General features: G+C 49.1%; 2 protein-coding genes across 2 annotated transcripts; one reads left to right on the top strand and one right to left on the bottom strand.

Moving 5' to 3' along the window:
* The first annotated feature begins 440 nt into the window (after positions 1-440).
* Positions 441-6,501, top strand: GEMIN4 (gem nuclear organelle associated protein 4). Its single transcript, XM_007454237.1, has 2 exons — positions 441-450; positions 3,152-6,501. The coding sequence occupies exons 1-2, from the start codon at positions 441-443 to the stop codon at positions 6,319-6,321; spliced, it is 3,180 nt and encodes a 1,059-aa protein (XP_007454299.1). The 3' UTR covers positions 6,322-6,501.
* A 1,299-nt stretch (positions 6,502-7,800) lies between these two features.
* TLCD3A (TLC domain containing 3A) lies at positions 7,801-15,997 on the bottom strand. Its single transcript, XM_007454236.1, has 5 exons — positions 15,849-15,997; positions 15,315-15,398; positions 11,542-11,746; positions 9,952-10,047; positions 7,801-9,499 (listed from the first exon to the last, which is right to left on the bottom strand). Exons 1-5 carry the CDS (start codon positions 15,968-15,970, stop codon positions 9,230-9,232), a joined length of 777 nt encoding a protein of 258 aa, XP_007454298.1. The 5' UTR covers positions 15,971-15,997; the 3' UTR covers positions 7,801-9,229.
* Between the last annotated feature and the right edge of the window lie 7,595 nt (positions 15,998-23,592).

Genomic DNA, 23,592 nt, shown 5'->3' with positions numbered 1-23,592 from the left:
GGGACGGAGCTATAGGTAGGACAGACTGGGGCCCAGGAAGCAGGGAACTGCAGAGACGCGCGGCCGAGCGGAGCCTGGGCTGGGAGGGGGCGGTCGTTTGGGGGCCGGGCTCCGGGTAGAGCGGGCGTGGGGGTGGGGGGCACGCCGTGGGATGGAGGCGCGGGTACCTGCCTGTTGCCTTGTTGGAGGCCTCGGGCCGATAGGGGGAGCTGTGGGCCTGGCGGTCCCGATGCCGCGGGCGCTTAGGTGGGACCGCGCGTGCGCGCGGAGCGGCGGACATATGCCGGGGTCCTCGCAGAGCCCGAGCTGACACTGCGGGCGGGAACCGAGGCACCGCCCATTGTCCCGCCCCCGGGACCGCCCCTTCTGCCGTGACGCTTGCGCCGCCCTCGCGGCCTGGCGGGGGAGGGGCGACCCGCGCCGCAGCCAGCGTCGCCGCCATGGATCTAGGTGGGTGTTCGGTTCCTCTGGGCCCGCGTGGGCCGCGTTCAGCAGCCGGCGACCAGGCAGTGCTGAGCAGGCCCGAGCTGAGGGAGACCTCCGGGCCGGGGAGGGGGTTGGGAGGGCGGGGGTGTCCTGGAGACCGGGGGTCGGGGGGCCGGGCTCTAGCCCGCCCCTCTTCCGCTCGCCTCTTGCCGGCTCCAGGCCCCTTTCCACGTGAAGGGGCTAGCGGATGTGAAGTTAACGTTCGCGAGAGTGGACAGGTTAGGGCACGTGCTTTGGAAAAGGCCGGGCTCCGGCGGCGCCCCGGGGAATCTCGTATCCCCAACGATCTCATTTATTGAACGCCTACTAAGTTCTTGAGCAAGCGTCTGACGCTCTTGAAGTCCTCGTGGATAAACGGGGATGATGATACCGTATCAGCCTCACAGAGTTTGGGGGAGTTTTCACTGAGATCACGTGTGTACAGTGTCGAGTCCGGTGCCTTGCGCAGGGCTAGCGTTCTTCAGACCAGCAGTCGTGGGCACGGGTTGCAGCAGCCGAGGCGGCAACGTGCGTCTTCATTCTCCAGATGCCAGGTCTGGGAGAAGGGAGGGGAGAGCTGGTATAAATCGGCGGCTCCTTGCCCAGCCTCCCCCGCTGCTGGATGTGCTCTTAAGGGCATAAGACCAAGAGGCTGTTGTTCTGGGACAGCTGGGGTGAGGCTCCCCAAGATGTGCCAGTATTAGTAGGCTGTTGAGAAATGTTCTGGTCCCTGTCCCGAGCCAGCTCTTCCGTGGTGGAAGGGTAGAGTTGGAAGAGTTTGGAGCCCTGCAGCTGGGGTGATCTCTGTCCCAGCCCACCGCTTTGCAGTTCCGACCACCCGAGCAAATTGTTTGAGTCTTAATGTTTCCATCTCTAAAACAGGAATGATCCGCAAAAGGTTGATCTGACGATGAAAAGATACACATAACCAACTAGCACAGTGCCTGGTACAGAGTAAGCGCTTAAACATAAGGAGCGGGCACTCACAAGCGCCAGTTAACCATTCGTGATAAAACACTTGGGATTCGCCCAGCCATTAACTGCTTCTGGGACTTACTCCTTCAAGTGGCATGAGTATATACTTACCGTCTCTGGAAGGTGGGTCTCGGGGGCCAAACATCTCAGCTGAGCGGACCCCCAGGGAGACCTCTCAGCAACCTGGCTGTTCCTGGGAGTCTGCCTCAGCCACTGGGCACCAAGATGGATTGCCTTCACCAGTGGGTTGCATAGGAGTGCTGTTCCAGATGGAAGGGGCAGGATAGTCTCCTGGCCCATGAAAACGGGGAAGCTGTGTTCTTGGGGGCCTGAGGGACTGAGGAAGGGGCCCTGGGAAAGGGGAGAGGAGTCAGGAACATTGAAGAGTGAGCAATGTTTGTACAATGATTTAGTTTCTGGGCCAGAGGAAATATACCTAAGACTTATGTCCTGTTTCTGAGCTGGAGGAGGCAAAGAATAGGGACAAGATTCTGGTCCTGGCAACAGTGGAAATGTTTGGGAGAACCAGCGTTTATCGAGCACTTAGGCTCTTTGTAGCCTGATTCTTTTTTTGTGGTACGTGGTCCTCTTATTGTTGTGGCCTCTCCCGTTGCGGAGCACAGGCTCCGGACGCACAGGCTCAGTGGCCGTGGCTCACGGGCCCAGCCGCTCCACAGCATGTGGGATCTTCCCGGACCGGGGCACGAACCCGCATCCCCTGCATCGGCAGGCGGACTCTCAACCACTGCGCCACCAGGGAAGCCCACACCACTTTTAAATGGCTGAGCTAAGAGTTAAACCCATGTCTAATTAAACATCCCAAGATGCCTTCCTTGCTAAGTCTGTGTCAACTCAGGGCTCACTGAAGAAGGACTTTTCTGAATCTAGTACAGTATTTTTTTCTATCTACTTCTTGGCTTCTACCAGAGAACCAGGACCATTAGTAGCTTATTCTCTTTGATGGAAAGAGCTGTGGGAATTGAACTGTTTCCCCAAAAGTTAGAACGTTTGGATTCTGTTTCCAAGACAAGGCTTTAAGAGAAAAAAGAGAAGCAGGGCTTGTCTGAGTGCTGCTGTGCAGACAGTCCTGGTCCACGCCCTTCCTAGTCTGTATCGTTACTTAGAAGCTCAGTTGTCAAGTCCTGCAGTATGTACTTGGTGGCCGCTGTAGTTTGGTACTGTCCTTGCGCTCTTTCTCTTTCTCTCTCTCAGTCAGCCCTTCTTCCCCAAATCTTCTGCTGGCCCATCCTTTGCTGGAGGGCCTTGCCTCTGGGCAGCCTCCTTCCTGAGTCACATTTCAAGGTTGACTTTCCTCCTGCGCTTCAGCCCCGTGTTTCCATTGCCGGAGGACGTTTCTCCCTTAATGTTCTACCTCAAACTCCAAATGACCAAAACGTTATCAGTGTTCCTTCCAAGCACATCTCTCCGTGTTCCCTGTTTGCAGTAGTGCCCGTTGTCTTCCCAGGTCCAGGCTAGAGAGCTTGGGAGTCCTTTTTTATTCCTCAGGTTAATCCTTTGACTTCAGCTCTACAGCGGGTCCTAGAACCACCCCTTCTTCCCCCTCTCCCACTGATTACATTCAGAACCCTTTTCATCTCTAACCCTAATAATGACAGCACGCTGACTAACTGCTGCCTCTCCCTCTAACCTCTGCTTGCTGTTCTGAAAATTTTTCACCACATTCTATCCTATTGGACTTCTGTCTGTGCAGGACCTTTGAATATCTGTGAAGAAATGACTGTTTTGCATGGGGGCTTCTTGCTGGCCGAGCAGCTGTTCCGCCCCAAAACACTGGCAGAATTGACCAAGTCTGACTGGGAGCATGTCGGGCGGCCGATTGTGGAAGCTCTGAGGGAGATCTCCTCTGCCACGGCCTGCTCCCAACCCTTCGCCTGGAAGAAGAAAGCTCTGATTATCATCTGGGCCAAGGCTCTGCAGCCCTACCCTGTCACGCCTTCTGACACTGAAACCCTGTGGCAGGAAGATGTGTTCTTCTCCGTGGGCAGCATGATCCCCACCATCAATCACACGGTTCTCTTTGAGCTGCTCAAGTCCCTGGAAGCTTCCGGGCTCTTCATCCAGCTCCTGATGGCCTTGCCCACTACTGTCTGCCGTGCAGAACTAGAGCGCTTTTTGGAGCACGTGACTGTCGACACTTCTTCAAAGGACGTGGCCTTCTTCCTCGACGTCTGGTGGGAAATGCTGAAGCACAAGGGCAGCCAGCAGGACCCCCTGCTCTCCCAGTTCCGGACGGTGGCCCATAAGTACCTGTCCTCTTCAGAGGAGTTCTCCCACCCTCCAAAGAGGTTTAAGTCTGACCCGGATGTGTGTCCTACCATGCCCCTGCTGGCCACGCTGCTCACTGGGCTGAAGCAAATCCAGGATAGGATCCTGTGCCCCGGGATGAAGTGCTGCGCCTTGGCCAACTTGGCTGACATGCTCACCGTGTTTGCTCTGATGGAGGACAACCCCCAGGAGGTGTCTGCCACTGTGTATCTAGACAAACTGGCCACGGTGATCTCCGTGTGGAACGCGGACACCCAGAACCCATATCACCAGCAGGCACTGGCAGAGAAGGTGAAGGAGGCAGAGCGGGACATCAGCCTGACCTCACTGGCCAGGCTGCCGAGCGAGACGATCCTCGTGGGGTTCGAGTTCCTGCACAGCCTGCTGCGGGAGTGGCGGGAGGAGCTGCGGGCCACGCTCGGCGGCAGCCAGGGGACGAGCTACAGCAGCTACCGGCTGTGCGACAGCCTGACCTCCTTCAGCCAGAACCTGAAGCGCTACCTGGACACCACTAGCCTGTCCAAGGAAGAGAGGCAGGTGGCCTCTGAGCTGGCGGAGTGCGTGGGGGACTTCCTGAGGGACACGAACAGGGTGCTGAAGAACAAGGGCTTCGAGAAGGACATCACTGCCTCCATCGCCATGGCCATCATTGAGCAGAAGATGGACCGGCACATGGAAATGTGCTACATTTTCGCTTCTGAGAGGAAGTGGGCCTTCTCGGATGAGTGGCTGGCCTGCCTGGCCAGCAGCCGGGCTGTCTTCCGGGAGCCCGGCCTGGTGTTAGAGCTGCTGGAAGCAGTGGTGGATGTCAGCGCGGCAGACGGGGCTGTCCCCAGACCCCAGATCAAACAGGTCATCGACTTGATCCTGGAGTGTCATGCACACCTCTCGCTGCCAGATAAAAATAAAGTCCTCTCGGGCGTCCTGCTCTCCTGGGGGCGCAAGGGCCTCTCTGAGAAGCTGTTGGGTCACTTGGAGGGGTTTCAGGACGACCTCAACACGACTTTTAACCAGCTCACGCAGAGCACTTCTGAACAGGGCTTGGCTAACGCCATCGCTTCTGTGGCCCGCCTAGTCATTCTGCACCCGGAGATCACGGTGAAGAAAGTATGCAGCATGGCCGTGGTCAACCTTGGCACCCACAGGTTCCTGGCTCAGATTCTCACCGCCTTCCCCGCCCTCAGGTTCGCAGAAGAGCAGGGTCCAAATCCCTCCACGATGATCGTGGTGTCCTGCCTCAAGGAAACAGTCTGGATGAAGTTCTCTACACCCAGGGAAGAGAAGCAGTTTCTGGAGTTCCTGAGATGCCTGGTGAATCCTGTGAAGCCCCAAGGGATTCCAGTTGCTGCTCTTCTCGAGCCAGATGAGGTGCTAAAGGAATTCGTCCTGCCTTTCCTGATGCTCGATGTCAAAGAGGTGGACCTCAGTCTGAGGATCTTCATCCAGACTCTGGAAGCAAACACATGTCTAGAGGAATACTGGCTGCAGACCTGCTCTCCGTTCCCACTCATCTTCAGCCTGTGCCAGCTCCTGGATGGCTTCGGCAGATACTGGCAGCTCCCCAAGGAGAAGCGCTGCCTCCCCCTGGACGGGAAGGACCCGGTGATCCACATCCTGGAGCTCCTCTGCGAGGTGGTGTCGGCTAACGCCGAGACCTTCTCCCCGGACACCTGGGTCAAGTCCCTGTCCTGGCTCCACTGGAAGCTGGAGCAGCTGGACTGGACTGTGGGCCTGAGACTGAAGAGCTTCTTTGAGGGCCACTTCAAGTGTGAAGTGCCAGCCACGCTCTTTGAGATCTGTAAGCTTTCTGAGGACAAGTGGACCTGCCAGGCCCACCCCAGGTATGGGCCCGGCACAGGCCTCCTGGCCTGGATGGAGTGCTCCTGCATCTCCAGCAGCATCTCTGAGCAGATGCTCGCCCTGCTGGTGGTGGATGTGGGCAACCCTGAGGAGGTCAGGTTGTTCAGCAAGGGCTTCCTGGTGGCCCTGGTGCAGGTCATGCCGTGGTGCAGCCCCCAGGAGTGGCAGTGCCTTCACCAGCTGACCAGGAGACTGTTGGAGAAGCAGCTCCTGCATGTCCCCTACAGCCTGGAGTATATTCAGTTTGTCCCTCTGCTCAACCTGAAGCCCTTTGCCCAGGAGCTCCAACTCTCCGTACTCTTGCTGAGAGCTTTCCAGTTTCTCTGCAGCCAGAGTTGCCATAACTGGCTCCCTGTGGAAGGCTGGAGCCACGTGGTCAAGCTCCTCTGCAACAGCCTGACCAACCTCCTGGACTCTGCTCGGTTGATACAGTCAGTTGGCCCTTGGGCCCAAGGACAAGAGCAGGACCTGACCCAGGAAACCCTCTTTTTTTACACCCAGGTGTTCTGTCACGTTCTGCACATCATGGCCATGCTCCACGAGGAGGTGTGTGAACCACTGTATGTTTTGGCCTTGGAGATCCTCACCTGCTACGAAACCCTGAGCAAGACCAACCCTTCTGTCAGCTCCTTGCTCCAGAAAGTAAACGAGCAGCACTTCTTAAAGTCCATCGCCAAGAACATTAGCCCCGAGGAGTGGCGCCAAACCCTCCTGCAGAAGATCAGCAACTTCTGACCTTCGTGGGTCAGAAAACAGCTGGGCCTCAACTTGGCCAGGTCTATGGGGGCTACAGCTGAAAAACACAAATTTTTCGGTTATGTGAAATTGTACACAAGCCCAAAAATCTGACAACATTGTAAAGAAAATAGTTTCTTAGGTATTTGTAACATACAAATTGTAATAAAATTCTCTTTTGAGTTTTATCTTGCCTCTTTTGAGACTTTCTTATCAATAGTCTAGGCTCATCAGTACACTCTGAAATTGGGCGCAGCCAGTCGTGAAGATCAAGTCAAGCTGGGAGGAGCGTGTTCATCGCTGGGCTTCTCCACCCTAGAATCTGGCAAATAAGTCTAAAGGTGAAACCACCCAGGTGGACAAACTACAAGGTACGTGTGTTCTGTTGCACTGAAACGCTCTTTAAGAGTCATTTCGCAGTATCTTGGAAAGGGCAGGAACTAGGAAAGGGACTCTTTTCTGCTACCAATTGGCCATGTGATTTGTGTGCCCACAAGGCCTGCAACCAGTGTAAAAGGAGAGGGTTGGACCAAGAACATTAAATGTTGGGTGGGTGGGAGGGAGGTAAGTGACCTCAGGAAAATGGGTCTCTTCTGAATCGAGGACTTCTGCCCCACAGTGTTAACTTTGTCCATTCAGTGGATCTCAAAGGGGCTGTGCTGATACTGTCCGGTAATCACCACAGAGACATGTTTAAAGGATGGGTGTAATTATCTTCTGCCTGGGGTGGGTTGTCGTGGGTTGGTTGGTTGGTTGGTTTTTCTGTTTGTTTTATTTATCTATCAGGTCTTAGTGTGGCAAGTGGGCTCCTTAGTTGTGGCTCATTGGCTCCTTAGTCTTGACTCGCCAGCTGTTTTAGGTGCGGCATGCGAACTCAGCTGCGACATGCATTTGAGATCTAGTTCCCTGGCCAGGGATCGAACCCTGGCCCCCTGCACTGGGAGCGTAGCGTCTTAACCACTGCACCACCAGGGAAGTCCCGGTTGTCACGGTTTTGAAGAACATGTGGGAGCAGGGAATGGTGTGTGCAAATGCATGCCCGGGATATATTCCAGAACCATGAGGACTCGTTAGGGAAGTGTTTAATTGGGAGGCAAGGAAGGACAGCTCCATACCCCCATCACAGTGAGGCAGTATTCAAGTTCCCTCCCCCCACACCTAAAGTGGGCTGGCTCTGTCTGCGGCCTACAATTGGGTTTCCGCCCTCCTGACTCCTAGTTGGGATTCACCTGGGAAGAGAAGAAAGGGCCTAAAGTTACGTGACCACTGGGCTAGAACTCTGCAGTGTACTCTTGGCACCGTGAATTACAGAAACATGTTAGAGTGAGGTATGAGCTAGGCTCTGCTGGAGGCTGAAGGCATTCACACACCCCCTTCCCCTGCAACAGCCCACCTCTGCCAGTTACATGGAGAAGAAAACAGAACAGAAACAATAGCACACAGCAGCCATTCAGGCTGGTCACAGGACAGGTCTTACCAGAAGTCGGCGTGGATATATTTCACAAATGAGAATAAGTTGGAAAATATTAGTGCAACTTAGTCACCACAGGGGTGATTTATAAAGATATACGGATAGTAAACAAAACTACTACTAGTAAAAAAAAAATGACAGCATTTTGTGTTTTAAATGGCACCCATTAAAGACTGAAAGTCAAAATTTGAGACACTGTTACACACTCAGTACTTTAAAAGTTCACAGACAACAGTGAATTAAAAGGCACTTTTAAAAATCTAGTTTTTCGCTACTGCTTGGGAAAAAACTTCATGGTAGCAGTTTCTAAAACCCATCGTTGTTGTTCAGGAACAATTAGTGTTGGCACCAGAGGATCCCATCTGTAAATGGTGGGTGAAGGAGTCAGTCCACAGAACATAATTTGGCCAGGGCTGACTTGCACTTTTGCTCTCCAGCCTTCTGTGGCTAAATGGCAGTAAGTCAGATAGGAACAGACTTTGGACCACAAGCTCTGGCTTATCAGGACGCAGTTTAGATGAGACATCTCATGGTTTGGAATACAGCAGTCCGTTCTGCTTCATAGGAAAAGGACAGTGTCAAAGAGGGGTTACCCAGTGAATAGCTCGGTAGCCATCATTTCACTTTACCCCTATAGTTTTTAATAAGAGCATCCTGTGTGTGTGGATATGGGGAAAGCTGGGCTTGAGGGACATGCTAAAAGGAATAGTATCTGTGACTGTTGACAGCAAGCTCACAAGTTTGACACTGGTCTAACCAAGTCAGCCTGCAGAGGTGCTGACCTATTGGCCTTCCTACCTACTCAGGTGCTTCAGGTTCCCATCCCTGCCACCTACCCCACCCCGCCAGTGAGACTTCTGATCAGAAGTCGGTAGACAGGAGAATTCAATGTTGGCACATGGATGAAAGGATGAGGCAAAGGACCTACGGGTTATCTAGTAAACAATAAAAAAGCTACCTACCCACAACGATTTTCCCAGGCCAACATCACAGGAAAAGAACCAAGTCATCACTTGCTTCTGCTGGCCCAGTATGTGTGGATACTCCCTGAGTGGCTGGAAAGGTGGGGAGCCACCAATATGAGGACCAGGCAGGTGCCCAGCTCCTTATCACCTTGGTCCACCAATCTCCACACCCCATGCTTCTACCTCCAGAGCCCTTGAGATAAGACCTAAGGAAGGATCCTTGGGCTTCACATTAAACCACCTTGCTGCCAGTGGAGGTCTGACGGGATCCAATAGTTGTTACTAAGAAAAAAGTGCTTTTGCAAAAGGGGCAGTTAGAAACGAGAGGTGATAGGAATATTCTTTAGAAAAACTCTAATCCCTCTGCTTATCAATACCCAAAAGGCTGAGGCCACCCAGGGCACAATCTGCAGTTTGGTCCACGGGAATACTGAGTGGAGGAGGCGCCCTCACTGCCTGACTCACGGAGCAATTAACCATCCTTTTTGGCTGGGGGAGCATCAAAGAGCCGGACTGCCTTCTTGCACAGCAGAGAGAACCAGTAGAGCTGGGGAGCGATGAGGAAGGCGTTGGCCACATTGCAGTAGAAAGGAATGTGCAACGGCACTTGGAGCAGGCTCAGTCCCTGCTGCTGGCCGTAGGACCAGTACATGAAGGGGAAAAGGAGGATCCGACATAAGAAGAAGGTGGTCAGCGTGAGGATTCCATTCACCTTGTACAACAGCGTGTGCTGCTGCTTTAGCTGCAAAAGAGGGAAGGAGAGCACAGGGTCACTTTCAGGGAATGACTAGCCTGAGTCCCACAACGGACAGGCCAAGCGTCTCCTTTTCGGACACTTGTAGAAAAGATGATTGAGCACTGCCGTATTTGTATATGCAGAGAGCCTCATATTGTTTCCAACAGTGATGTGAAATTTGATCTAAGCCACCCAGCTGACAGGAGCACAGGAACAGTGGGTTAGAGAAACTCTGTGACCAGGAAAAATATATATGAAGAACTGGATCAAATTTGAATCAAATGTACAATTTTTCAATCCCACTGGCTCGAAAGACCAACTGACCTTTAAGTCTGTTCAAGGGTCTCCTACCCCACTACTGGTAGCACTAAAGAAGTTTCTCCAAACCCTCTTAATCTACCAAGAAGACGCAGAGTCTGTTCCCTCGGCACTCTTTCTGCCACTCCTTTCATACGTGCCTGAATCAGAACTCTGCCCAGCGACACAAACGGAGTACTCAGTTCTGCCATGAAGATGCAGCCAACAAAGAAGTCCCCAAGCTCTCCCCTAAGCCTCTGCAGAGGAAAAGAGGAAAAAGGGAAATAAGTAATGGAGGTTAAGGAACCACCGGAAGGAAAATTCTAACTAGGGCTATTGAAAAGGGTAACCCTGAGCAACCATGCAGGGAAATGGAAGTGCTAAACGGGCCAGTGCAGACCAGTTCACACTGTGCAGCCTCCATAGCAATGGCACTTGGAATCCTTATGGTCCAGAGGCAACTGCATCACACACTGAGCTTTCTCTAGAATTTCAGTGTCAGCCAAAAGGAACTCTGCAGCCCACTTTTGGGTATCCAACTTAGTCATGCCAAGGGCAGGCACTTAAGCCAGTTCAGTTCCACGAAATATGCACCAGGGCCCATGCCTGATGTTAGGGTCCCCAACACAATCAAGAGAGACTTATTAAAGAATGTCATGCACTCTACCTCTCCTTTTATCCTTTCAAGAAAGCAGTATAGGGAATTCCCTGGCGGTCGAGTGGTTAGGACTCGGCACTTTTGCTGCTGTGGCCCAGCTTCGACCCCTGCCTGGGGAACTAAGATCCCACAAGCCACAAGGCGCGGCCAAAAAAAGAAAGCAAGCAAGCAGTATTGGGATAGCAGTTCTGTCTCTTAGTACCACCGAGCGAGGTACGTAACTCATAGAGCCCCCGTTTCTTCACCTATGGTATAGGGCTAATAATTTCTAATTATCATTTCTAATTATTTCTAATAATTTCTAATGATTAGAAAGCAACAAATTTTTTTAAGATTTTTTTTTTGATGTAGACCATTTTTAAAGTCTTTATTGAATTTGTCACAATTTTGCTTCTGTTTATTGAATTTGTCACAATTTTGCTTCTGTTTTATGTTTCGGTTTTTTGGCCGTGAGGCATGTGGGATCTTAGCTCCCCGACCAGGGATCGAACCCGCACCCCCTGCGTTGGAAGGTGAAGTGCTAACCACTGGACCCCCAGGGAAGTCCTCAAGCTACAAGTTTTTAAATCAAGCACCTGTCACCTGGTAGGCACTTGGGAATTACTAGTCTCCCCTCTGCATTCCCATTTCTCTTCCTTGTTGGGTGAGTTTTTTTAATGGGAAAAAAATGGATCTGGGGAGAAATTATGAGGCTATTTGCTTTGAGAGTCTGTGCTTTTGTGACATCAAAATAATGCAAACAGCCCTCTCTGGGCACTATCAGAGCAAATAACCAGTTGATGGAGCTACTCTCATTTCTTTAAAACAATTTTTATGTTGTTTTGTATTATATATTGGTTTTATATTGTATGAACTAAAGGCAGAACCTTTGACAAATGCTCGGGTATCACAGAGGGCTGGGGGATTGCCAGTAAAGAGGATCACAGACATTTCAGATTTAATTCCTTTCTACACTGTGGCAGCAGCTGGCAGGAGGGCAGTGGGGGCAGCAGGAAAGGGGAAGAAAAGGGGGCAGTCTGACAGTTGGGACACCCAGTTCAACAGGAGAAACGAGTGGCTGAACCTACTGGTGCCTGTCCTAGGAGGCCATTACCTGTGCAACCGGCACAAGGACAAACAGAATAACTGCGTGGTGCGTGATCATGAGGCGGTTTTTACTTAGGAAGTTTCGAAAAATGGTGAGGGGATGTTTGCTGCTCTGGTCCCCGGTTCGGTACCATTCACAGAGGTACATGGCGTAGGAGTCATAGATCATGTATGGAATCAAAAACCAGACATACTCTCGGGCAAGCCAGTGCCTGAAAGAAAGCATATGGATGGTCCAAGAAGTAATTATGGATATCAGTTATGAAGGCTCACAGCCAGCCTCTTCTTAAACATATCTGCATCAGCTTTGTACTTAATCAGCCGTTTTTACTCCAGATACTTTACAATGAACATGCTGAAGCTGACAAATAAGGAGAGTGAACAACTTTCTCTAAATTACAGGGCAAACTCATAAGTGTCAAAGGTAGAAAGCAAGGATTCACTCAGCACCATGTGTTTCAGTGACTTGCCGTCACTATTTGCCTGGTTTAGCTACTCATTTGTAATGGATTTTCTGGTACTTTGCGATATAAGCTGACTTTGATAGCTATTTCTACCAGTGATTCAACAGACCCACCAAGAAACAGGTTTGGAAAGTGACCCAAATCCCAAACCCAGTATTTCCAGTTGAACTCTACTCAGTTGCTCAATAGTTGGGACATTACTCTTGCACCTGTTTGCGACCCCACTCTAGGGAGTTTCCAGGAAGTAACCCTGGCCACTTTCTTTACAATACTATGGCTAAACCCAGTTTCACTCAAGAAAAATATCTCTGGAAACAAGCCCAGAGCTCAAGGACTGCCTTACAGTAGATAGATACCAAAAGAGAAGCTAGGACAAAAGACAAGTGTTCCCATTTACTTGTCCAAAGGGGTTGAACCAATATTTGCTGAGTCAAAATGATAGTTTATCACTGTCCCAGAGCAGATTAGAAGGTAAGTCTCTACAATTTCCAAAATTTTGTTCCCCAAATAGTCACTCTACAGAAAATCTACATGAAAAAAAAAAAAACACTCTAAATTGAAATTATGTACTATCCTGGGAAGGATTAGACTAAGTCAGCAAAGTTTTATCAAGCGCCCATGTGTTAGGTAGAAGAAACCATTTAGTTTTATGGTTCTTAAACTACCTGAACATCAGAATCGCCTGCAGTGCTTATAAAGGGCTCCACGCCTCAGAGACCAAACGTGGTATGCCCAGGACCTCAAATCTGTATTTTTAACCTTGTCTTCATTTAACCTAAGGAGCCAGTCCACTGAACTGCAACATTGGGAATATAGAGTGCCATTCACATTTCTGTTCCTGAATGATTCCACACTTACCACAGCGAAACTAAATAATGAGTAAACAGTGAAATAGGCAAACAAGTAATGGCAAACTTAATATACATTCAGGTAAATTAATTAGCCAAGTTCCAATGAGGCAAAAAGATGCAATATTTATTCTACTGCCCATCTGTGCTCTCCATCGCTTTCTTGAAGCAATTCCAAAGTAAAACAACTATGAAGAGCAATTAAAAACTCATCTGAAATATAACTGACCTCTCCCCTTGCGTGGAGCCTAGGGTTTTAAAATTTTGCACACAGTACCAATTCAATAAGATGCGAAATTGTGGCTGTTAGTTGAATTCCCTGAAGACTTACCAGCAAGCGATCTGGATTATAATCTTAGCTAACACTAGCCTGGACCTTAAGTTTTGTTTTTGTTTTTGTTTTTGCGGTACGCGGACCTCTCACTGTTGTGGCCTCTCCCGTTGCGGAGCACAGGCTCCGGACGCACAGGCTCAGCGGCCATGGCTCACGGGCCCAGCCGCCCCACGGCATGTGGGCCCTTCCCGGACCAGGGCACGAACCCACATCCCTTGCATTGACAGGCGGACTCTCAACCACTGCGCCACCAGGGAAGCCCGACCTTAACTTTTTTTATAAAATGAAGATAATTAAAAAAAAAAAAAAAAAAAAGATAATAATCCTTGTCTTACTTTCCTGATGAAGTTATTGCGAAGATTAGAAAGTTAAAAGTATGAGAGTACTTTTATTGTTATTAATTTTTGGCCACACCACGCAGTTTGTGGGATCTTAGTTCCCAGACCAGGATCGAACCCAGGTCCTCGGCACTTACTTAAATGTAAGTGAGCTGTGTGGCCAAAAAAAAAAAAAAAGCGCTTACACTGAGAAATAGGGATCTGGGTCTCTTTAAGGAGCTGATGAAACCCCTGGCCCCGCATCACACCCTGCAGATAATCTGGGAAGATTCATAGACACCCCCTCCTACCTACATTCTATATGAAGGCCTAAAATTAAAAGACATAGAATAGAGAAATATTTGGATGTACAGACTATGAACCCCAAAAGGCTTTTTTTTTTTCAGATGATTAGGTGCCTTTAGAGCATCCTTGTGCATCCATGTAAGTTGAGGGCACAGAAGGTGGTGTCTGTCTCTATTTTGCAAGTAGAGGATGAATCTAAGGCATAAAGATATACAAAAGGAGGACCCTAAAAGCCAAACTTAGATTTGCTACCATGCTCAAGCCACTAAGACACATGGCTTCTGAGGGGAGAACACAACCGTGCTACAGAACTGAAAGTTAATTGTGTGCAGATCTCTTCCTGAAATGTGTAGCAGCTGCCTGCTGCTTGCCCTCAAGTGCCGTGGGGGCTGCATCTGTCTTAGCTTAATCTCTGCAAAGGAGGCAGGTTTCAAGTTTGACCTGACAAACTGGGGGCAGTGAGGGAGCTTGCTGCACCATCAGGAAATGCTCAATTAAAATAAAAATTGAACCCAGCTGAGAAAATGCTGTTAGTCTTTGGTGTATGCAATCAAAGTCACTTGACCTATCTTCTCTCAGCATCTACAATTCATCGCCAATAACTGGTTTTCTCTAAAAAAAAAGGCAAAAGAAAAGCATGAAAATCGTGATGGCAGGGTTAATCCCAAATAAGAACCAGGCACTAAATTTGCAGGACACGTAATAGAGTCAACACGAGAAAGGGATCAGGAAAGGCTATTAACTTTCCCTGCACATATGACAGTTGCTCTTCAACTTAACTGTGAGGAGGAAAGGGTGATTCTAGGAAGACAGGTGAAAAGGATGGCTTTGAAAGGATGGCTTTAAAATGGGGTGGGGGGGCACACCACTGTTACCCAGGTCTAAATGCTATACAAAGTAGACCAGCCTGGTCGCTATAATTTGTTTCACTGAATGCACATTTCCTGTCCTGCCTGTGGACTGAACTTTCACAGCCATTCGAGTCAGTTTTCTGAAAGCTCCAGAAAACTCTTCATCACCTTCATCTTTCAGAGGAAAGACAAGAGCAGCATTTGTAAGGAAAGGGGTGGTGGATTTGTTCCTTTCCATAGCAGGGCTCTGCTAACCACACATCCTATCTTGGCCAATGAATGCTCCACAGCAGAACCCCAGGGAGATCATTTAAAAGAACCAAAAGCCATACTTCCACTTCTGAATAATTTTCACATTTATCTATCGCATAAAGAACCTGGATCGTTGGACCACACTGTCCTCTAACACGCCACCTTAAATCAGACTCAGGCTCTGTCATGGTCTAGCATTTCTTCAGTTTACTTTCTCCTAAGCTGGCGATGCTGAAGGTGAGGAGAGGAGGAGGGAACTAGTTATGGTGCCCAAGTTTCACCCATTAATCAGCTGCCTGACGGCACATGCTGATAAAGAACTAGGACCTGTGAGCCACTCAAATGCGGAAGCTTCGAAAAAGCCCAGCGCCGTGATCTGTGTAGCTTTCACCTGGCATTGGATGTTACCTGTCGGTGATCACGTGGCTACAGGAGCGGATGATGATGATCCCAGACCCGGTGGCCAACACAGCCTGCACTGAAGAAACCAGCCTAACGTGCGACAGAAAAGAGAAAAGGGGGGGTGGGGGGACGGGAAGAGTGCTCAGTGCAGTCCCATGGACAGCATGAAGCCAGAACTCTTCAACCTGACTTCCCCAGGCCGCCAGGGCGCCGAGGAAAACGGTAGGGCCGCCGCCGCGCTCCCGACTCCGAAGGCAGCTGGCAGATGTCAGCATCGGGGAGACGTCCCTCCCAGTCCTCATCAGCGTGGGCAGCCCCCCACCCTCCAGCCTGCTCCCGCTCCACCCTCCTCCGCCTCCTTCCCTCCGGGGGCCGGCTGCACAGGGTCCTCGCAGCGCTCCGGCCCGCGCCGTGGACTGGGCGAGGACCCGGGAGGCGGCCCCCTCGCTTCCTGTCGTCCCCCTTTTCCGCCCTGGGCTCGGCGTTGGGCGGACGCGGCCGGGGCGCGTGGTCGGGCGGCGGCGCGGCCTCGCCCCGTACCTGGTGCTGATCAGCACGCAGTCGTTGTGGGTCCAGGCGGGCCGCGCGCGCCGCAGCCCCCAGGTGCAGAGCCCGAAGAGCCCCGGGAAGAGGAGCGAGCCCCAGGCCAGCGGCAGCAGCATGGGTGCTCAGGCTCGGCCGCCTAGCTCCTCCGCCCTCCGCCCCCCGCCCCGGCCCCGGCCCCGGCCCCGGCCCCGGCCCGCCGCGACTCCGGCAGCCGCCGGGCGCTGGTCCCGAGCCCGCGGCGCCAACTCCCCGCGTGACCAGGCCGCGGACCGCGATAGGAGCGGGCTGGCCGGGCGGGGCGGGGTCTCGCCGCCACCGCCTCTGGGCCCCGAGGCTTCCCCTGGTTTCCCGGCCGGCGAGTAGGCGGCAGTGGGAGCTGCTGCCCGCCGGGCCCCGAGTGAGCGGACGCTGCGCCCCCGACCTGGAAGAAGCGGCCGAGGCTCTCGGGGCTTCTGTTCCGTCACCGCGGACGCTTCCCCCTCCCTCGGGGACCCGCCTGGCTGACGAACTGCCCCGCACCTGCCCACCGGGCGAGGAAGGGGAGATGGGGGAGGTCCCGAGAGGGCCAGGTAGGAAAAGGCTCGGGCCTAGACCCCCCGACCAGCAGGGTGGGGTGAGCCCGCGGGGCAGGGGCGTGGCCCGGCGCGAACAGGGCGGTGGGCGTCTCTCCAGGCGAAGGAAGGAGAGGGCGGGTGGGCTTGAGGCCGTCTGCTCGCCTGACTTATCTATGAAGCACTCTCGCTTCCAAGTGGGAGGCTTAAGGAAATGGTCTTTCTGCCGGCCAGAGATGGCTTTTCCACGTCCTGCCAACCGCCGAAATTTCTCCAGAGGAGCATCGATCCAGCAGTTCCTCTCTCAAGCCACACATCGAGGTGGAATCTCACGGCTGCAGACTTCCCGTGGTACTGCGGTACTGTGTCTAGGCTTTGGGTCAAGATGCTGTCCCGTCTTGGTGACTGTTTTGTTGTTGTTGTTGACAGCGTTGTGCTTACTTCAAAGTTCTTGGGCCAAATGCCCTGAACTTGGGTGGGCGGAATCGAATCATTTTCACTCAGCACCAGTCACATGGCACCAATACAGTAACTTCAGTATTACCGGCTTCTCTTCTCTTGGGACTTGCCAGAGTTTTACTTTGGTCTGTATCTTCCTCAGCTTACAAGTGTGGAGGGAAAGACAATTCATTTATGTCTACAGCAATTGAAAGGTACTGTGGGTCTCTTCAAATCACCATCATGCAAAATGCTAACCAAAGCCCCATAAGAGTACTTTGGAACAGCTGGGCTCAGCCTCCCTGGGCCAGTTTCCTCATTTGTGAAACGAAAAAGCCGAATTACAAGTTCTCTTTCGTTCTTCCAGCTCAAAATTCTTAAGATTCTATGACTTTTATAAGGTAACATTATTTCTTTAGATGTCAATTAAATTTCTCTAACATGGCAGTTGCTGGTGTAGAAGCCGATGTAAACACAGCTTTTAACGTCGTATATGTGGTTAAGGTGAGGGATTTAGGAAGCAACATTAAGGAAGCAGAAAACCCAAAGAAAAGTCTGATGTTTCTTCCACTTAGGGCAACATCTCTAACTCCCAAATTCACCGGTAACACCCTTGGTGAAATAAGGAAGATATTTCAATTTGGCATCAAGATATCTGGCAAATAAAAAGCTTTCTGTACATTCACATTTGCATGTGGGTAAAGGACAGCTATCTTCCATTCTCTCCAGAACAACAAATCCTTCTGCATTGCAATTTCTACTCCCTATCCGTTTATCCCAGTCTCCTCCGGCTCCAGCTTTTCCAGAGAGGGACAAGTGGTCACAAGTCCTCCCTGCCTTCTCTTCTTAAAGGGATCAGCAACATGCATCAAGTATGACAATACTTTTCAGTGATGGGAATCAATCTACTCCCTATGCAAGAAGTCGTTTGTACAGTTCTTAAGGAGTCTATGAAATGAAAACAAAACAACAGATGTTTCATGCATAGAAAATAACCAGTAAAATCAGCTTCCAACACCATGCTCATTAAGTCACCAAAATGTTTAGGTTGAATCACCAGAAGGGCAACAAGCATAAAGTGAGCCCTGGCTTTTCAAGTGGGCAAACAATAAAGTCAAAAAGCATCAAGCTATTTTTTACACAAACTTCTATTCACCCTTCGGAAGTCTTGAGTCAAATGTTTCCTCCTGCAAGAAGGTTTCAATTTACCTGTCTCTCCAGGCAGGTTTATAAGTTCATTTTCTAAACTGCCTTTGCATTTGAGTAGTGAGCAAGTTGGTTTTTATTTGTATGCGCTTTCCTTGAAACAGGACCATGTCAGGAATTCCCTGGCAGTCCAGTGGTTAGGACTGGGCGCTCTCACTGCCAGGCCCGGGTTCGATCCCTGGTTGGGGAACTAAGATCCTGCATACCGTTTGGCGTGGTCAAAAAACTCCCAAAAAACAACCAAAAAAACCCAGAATCCTTTTGTTTTCTTTCCTAAGTTATACCTGGCACATTGCAAGCACTCAAGAAATGCTTGATACTTTTTAAAGCTAATGCTTATTGAGTACTTACTATGTGCCAGGTACTGGATCCAACATTTTGCATGAGTTATCTCATTGGTTCCTCACGAAAAATCTGTTGTCCTCATTGTGTGAGTGAGTGTGTGTCTGCAAAATGAGACCCAAAGCAACTAAAATATTGCTAAGGTCACACTGCTGGTAGCAGAGTTGGGATTTGAATTCAGTATTTTCTGCCTTCAAGGTCAATGTGCTTAATGACTATTCTGCCTTCAAACTTGATAAGCAAGGAGAGAGTACATAATTCTTTTTCACAATGTGGTTTCTGATTAATAACCACTGTTCCTAATTGTTTACCCACAAATATAAATGTGTGGGGTGGAGTTTATGGGTTCTGATGCTGCTATTATTAACACCATTTTATATTTATATATAACTTTATAATTTTTTTTTTTTTTTTTGCGGTACACGGGCCTCTCACTGTTGTGGCCTCTCCCGTTGCGGAGCACAGGCTCCGGACGCGCAGGCTCAGCGGCCATGGCTCACGGGCCCAGCCACTCGGCGGCACGTGGGATCCTCCCGGACCGGGGCACGAACCCGTGTCCCCTGCATTGGCAGGCGGACTCTTAACCACTGTGCCACCAGGGAAGCCCTAACTTTATAATTTTTCAAAGCACTTTACATGTATTATCTCACTTGGTTCTCAAAATAACCCAGTGAGGTAGGTGAACATATTATTTTCATTTTATAGATAAGGAGACTTGGACGCAAATGGTAAACTGAATTGCCACCCTACGAAGTGGCAAGTCTCACATTAGGACCCTGGACTCCTGATTCATGTTCCAGGGTGATTTCAGTTACTTCATGCTGTAGGGTTGGGATTTAAGGAGGTTTTGATTATGCTTCCTTTGTGGGTTTCAGGCAGGAGCTTGGGTTACTGGATGTTAAGACTTATTTACCAAATCAGAGTTACACCCCTTGAATGGGAACTAATAAAGCTCCCAGTTTGGGAGGGCTGTGGTGGGATTTCTAGGTGGTTTCTTCTGCCACTGAGGTATATGATCCTGTTTTTTGGCCCCCATCTCTTCCATTCCTTTAGATCCCAATCTGGATACCATTAGGGGATAAGATACACGACTCTCCCCACGTCTGCTCCCTGGTTTCTCCAACCTTAAATTGAAGATTCCATATTTACTTGTAGAATGGTTTGAGAATACTCAAGTGAATATCATTAAGATATGTGATGTGTGGGCTGCTACCTTGCATCTATTGCAGAAAAGGTTGAGATTCACACATGAAACATCTTCACATCGAGCATCTGAACCGAAAAAGAACTTGGAGGTCTCCATCCACTCATCTACTTTAAAAGTCATAACAGAGAAAATGAAACATTTCTGAAATGAAAATTATTTTGTTTAGAACCTCACTTCCTTTCTGCATTAGGGACAGGTGAAGCAGAAACAGAGCAGGAACGAGGAGAAAAGGAGAAATGAAGTGATAGGAAGAGACATGGAGAGAAAGATACAGCACAGAAAGAAGATCCACCGGAAGAGACTGAGATAGATACAGGGAATAAAAAGGCCAAGATACAGCCTTCAACACAAGAGAACAGGCATAGAGATACAGATCCAGAGATTGGAATCCACAACAAGCGAACAAGAGGAAAAGGGCTGTAAGACGTAGAGAAAGATGAAATGAGGCAGACAAAGAAAGTGATGGCCGTTAATGGAACATCACTCCCTTCAGGCTACCATCAGCAAAAGCCAGACAGCATTTCAAGGAGGCACCTTGCTCTCAGGACTCAGAGTGTGGCCAGGAGGAAGTTAGTTGCCTTCCTTTTTTTCCCCCCTTGTACTTTGCATTCAGTAACAGCACCTGATCAACACCTTTTACTGATACCTGCATTTGTGTTTCCCCTCCAGACTGAATGCTCCTGATGGGCAGGTGGGGCCTATCTATCCAGGAGGCAGCCATGGCAGCTCCAGGGTTAGGAGTAGAGGACCTGAGTGCCCGTTTTGGCTCTGCTACTCGGAAGGTGTGTGACATGGAGAAAACTACCTACCCTTCCCTGTAAATGGGGGTTCCCCTACCTAACTCACAGGGTGGCTGTGAGAATTAGGTGAGATCTTTTCAAAAATCCATGTAAACTATATGCAGGGCAGGGACTGCCCTGGCGGTCCAGTGGTTAAGACTCCACGCTTCCACTGCAGGGGGCGCAGGTTCGATCCCTGGACCAGGAACTAAGATCCCACATGCCACTGGAGCAGACCAAAAAAAAAAAAAAACTATATGCAGGGCAGAGGCCAGGATTATTGTTCTTTCTCTTGGTATCCCCACAGCACAGTTACTTGCTGGTAAGCTTCTCAATAAACATCTATTGGGGTGAAGCTGCCCCAGGCCTGCCTTAGCCAGCTTCCAGACTGCAGCCTCTTCAGTTATATCCTGGGCTATCTGCGATAGCAAACTGTGAGTCCGAGAAGCACAGTAACACCCAAGCACGTGGCTTCTGCAAACAGTGGCCACAGCTGCACACCACAGGAAGGTCTTTGCTTTTGTACACAGTAATAATGATCCCTGTCAATAAAAACCATAATTTACACAAACGCGTTTCCTTTGCTATAAATGCAAAAATTTGCTTGTTTGCAGATGGCTACACCTAACTAAAAGTAGAGTGAGTCCTACAAGCTTAAGAAGTATTCAAGGGCTTCCCTGGTGGCGCAGTGGTTGAGAGTCCGCCTGCCGATGCAGGGGACACGGGTTCGTGCCCCGGTCCGGGAAGATCCCACATGCCTCGGAGCAGCTGGGCCCGTGAGCCATGGCCGCTGAGCCTGTGCATCCAGAGCCTGTGCTCCGCAACGGGAGAGGACACAACAGTGAGAAGCCTGCGTACCGCAAAAAAAAAAAAAGTATTCAAGGACTTTACTCCATTAAGGAAATTACCTTTGAAATGAGTTAGAACCAGCAAATTGCTGTGAACAAATTCAGCTGCCTTCCTAAATCATCAGGTCAACAATTTTCAGTGTCTTCATGTCTCATAAGTAATTCCATAAAAGGTTGATTTTGCTTACTTTAACTTATATGATTTCTTCCCTTTTTTTTTTTAGTTTTTTGGTCATAAAAGTAATACTTTAAAAAGTAAAACCTGTGCAATATGGGAAATAATAATCATAAATAATGCCACCACTGAGAGATATTACTCTCAGATTATTAACATTTTAGTATAATTCTTCCTAGTCTTCTTTATATGCATTTATTATATATTTCATTGAGATCATGCTTTAAATTAATTTTTAAAAATTTATTTATTTATTTACTTTTGGCTGTGTTAGGTCTTTGTCACTGCTCCTGGGCTTTTCTCTAGTTGTGGTGAGTGGGGACTACTCTTTATTGTGGTGCGCAGGCTTCTCATTGAAGTGGCTTCTCTTGTTGCGGAGCACGGGCTCTAGGCGCGCGGGCTTCAGTAGTTGTGGCACATGGGCTCGGTAGTTGTGGCTTGCAGGCTCTAGAGCGCAGGCTCAGTAGTTGTGGTGCACGGGCTTAGTTGCTCTGTGGCATATGGGATCTTCCCGGACCAGGGCTCAAACCCGAGTCCCCTGCATTGGCAGGTGGATTCTTAACCACTGCACCACCAGGGAAATCCCTTTAAATTAATTTTGAATATTAATATTTCACTTATCATAAGCATTTTCAATGTTAAGATTTTCACAAACCTCATTTTTAATAAGTCAGAAGTGATTTGATATTTAAATTATTGTAGATTATATTTCAAAGTGGGTTTTCACTGGTTTTGAAAGGAATTCTTGGGGTGAGAGCAGGTTTGTTCATAGACACACAAACATAGACAATGGCTTCATCCTTTCTGGTAACTTTATCCTTAAAAATATTAAGATTCTCATCCTTACTAGCACTCTCAGTTTCTGTTTTTATTTATTTTATTTTATTTTTTTCAGTTTCTGTTTTTAAAGTGGCATCATAATATCTATAGCAACCCCAAGCTCCTATTTAAGTATCTAGTTTTTTCTTTTTATAGGCTGAGCTCTATTAACCTATGTAGTAAACTACAGTTATGTAGGTGCTTGGTACTTAAGAAATGAATGAAGGAAAAGCATTCCTGTGAAGCTAAGTCTGTAGTGTCTTGTGCCATGCACAGTCAATCTCAATGCCAAGAGTTAATTACAGCTCAGCAAGATTGTAGGTGAAAACTTAAATGCCGGAAACTAAGAACTAGCATTCAAAAAGAAACATGCACCCCTATGTTCACAGCAGCACTATTCGCAATAGCCAAGGCATGGAAACAACCTAAATGTTCATCGACAGATGAATGGATAAAGAAGATGTGGTATGTATATACAGTGGAATACTACTCAGTCATAAAAAAAATGAAATAATGCCATTTGCAGCAACATGAATGGATGTAGAGATTATCATACTAAGCAAAGTCAGAAACAGAAAGGAAAATACCATACAACATCACTTACATGTGGAATCTAAAATATGACACAGGACTACCCCTGGTGGTGCAGTGGTTAAGAATCCGCCTGCCAATGCAGGGGACACAGGTTTGAGCCATGGTCCGGGAAGATCCCATATGCCACAGAGCAACTAAGCCTGTGTGCCACGACTACTGAGCCTGTACTCTAGAGCCCACGAGCCATAACAACTGAGCCCATGTGCCACAGCTGCTGAAGTCCACACGCCTAGAGCCCATGCTCTGCAACAAGAGAAGCCACCACAATGAGAAGCCCGCGCACTGCAACAAAGAGTAGCCCCCGCTCGCCACGACTAGAGAAAGCCCACACACAGCAACCAAGACCCAACGCAGCCAAAAATAAATTAATTAATTCAAAATAAATAAATAAAATTAAAATATGACACAAATGAACTTATCTACAAAAGAGACTCACAGACATAGAACAGACTTGTGGTTGCCAGGGAGGAGGGGGACTGGGGGAGGGATGGATTGGGAGTCTGGGATTAGCAGAGGCAAACTATTTTATATAGAACGGATAACAAAGTCCTACTGTATAGCACAAGGAACTGTATTCAATATCCTGGATAAACCATAATGGAACAAAATATAAAAAATAATGTATATATATGTATAACTGAATCACTGTTGTATAGCAGAAATTAACACATTATAAGTTAACTATACGTCATTAAAAAAAAGAATGCAGAGAGAGGTGATTAGTTACAGAGACTTAAAAGTCCATTTTGGGAAGGAATCTTCATTATATATAGCAACAA

This window comes from Lipotes vexillifer, unplaced genomic scaffold, assembly GCF_000442215.2.
Source record: "Lipotes vexillifer unplaced genomic scaffold, Lipotes_vexillifer_v1.1 scaffold680, whole genome shotgun sequence".
NCBI lineage: Eukaryota > Metazoa > Chordata > Mammalia > Artiodactyla > Lipotidae > Lipotes > Lipotes vexillifer.
This window is presented reverse-complemented; position numbering and strand designations above follow the sequence as displayed.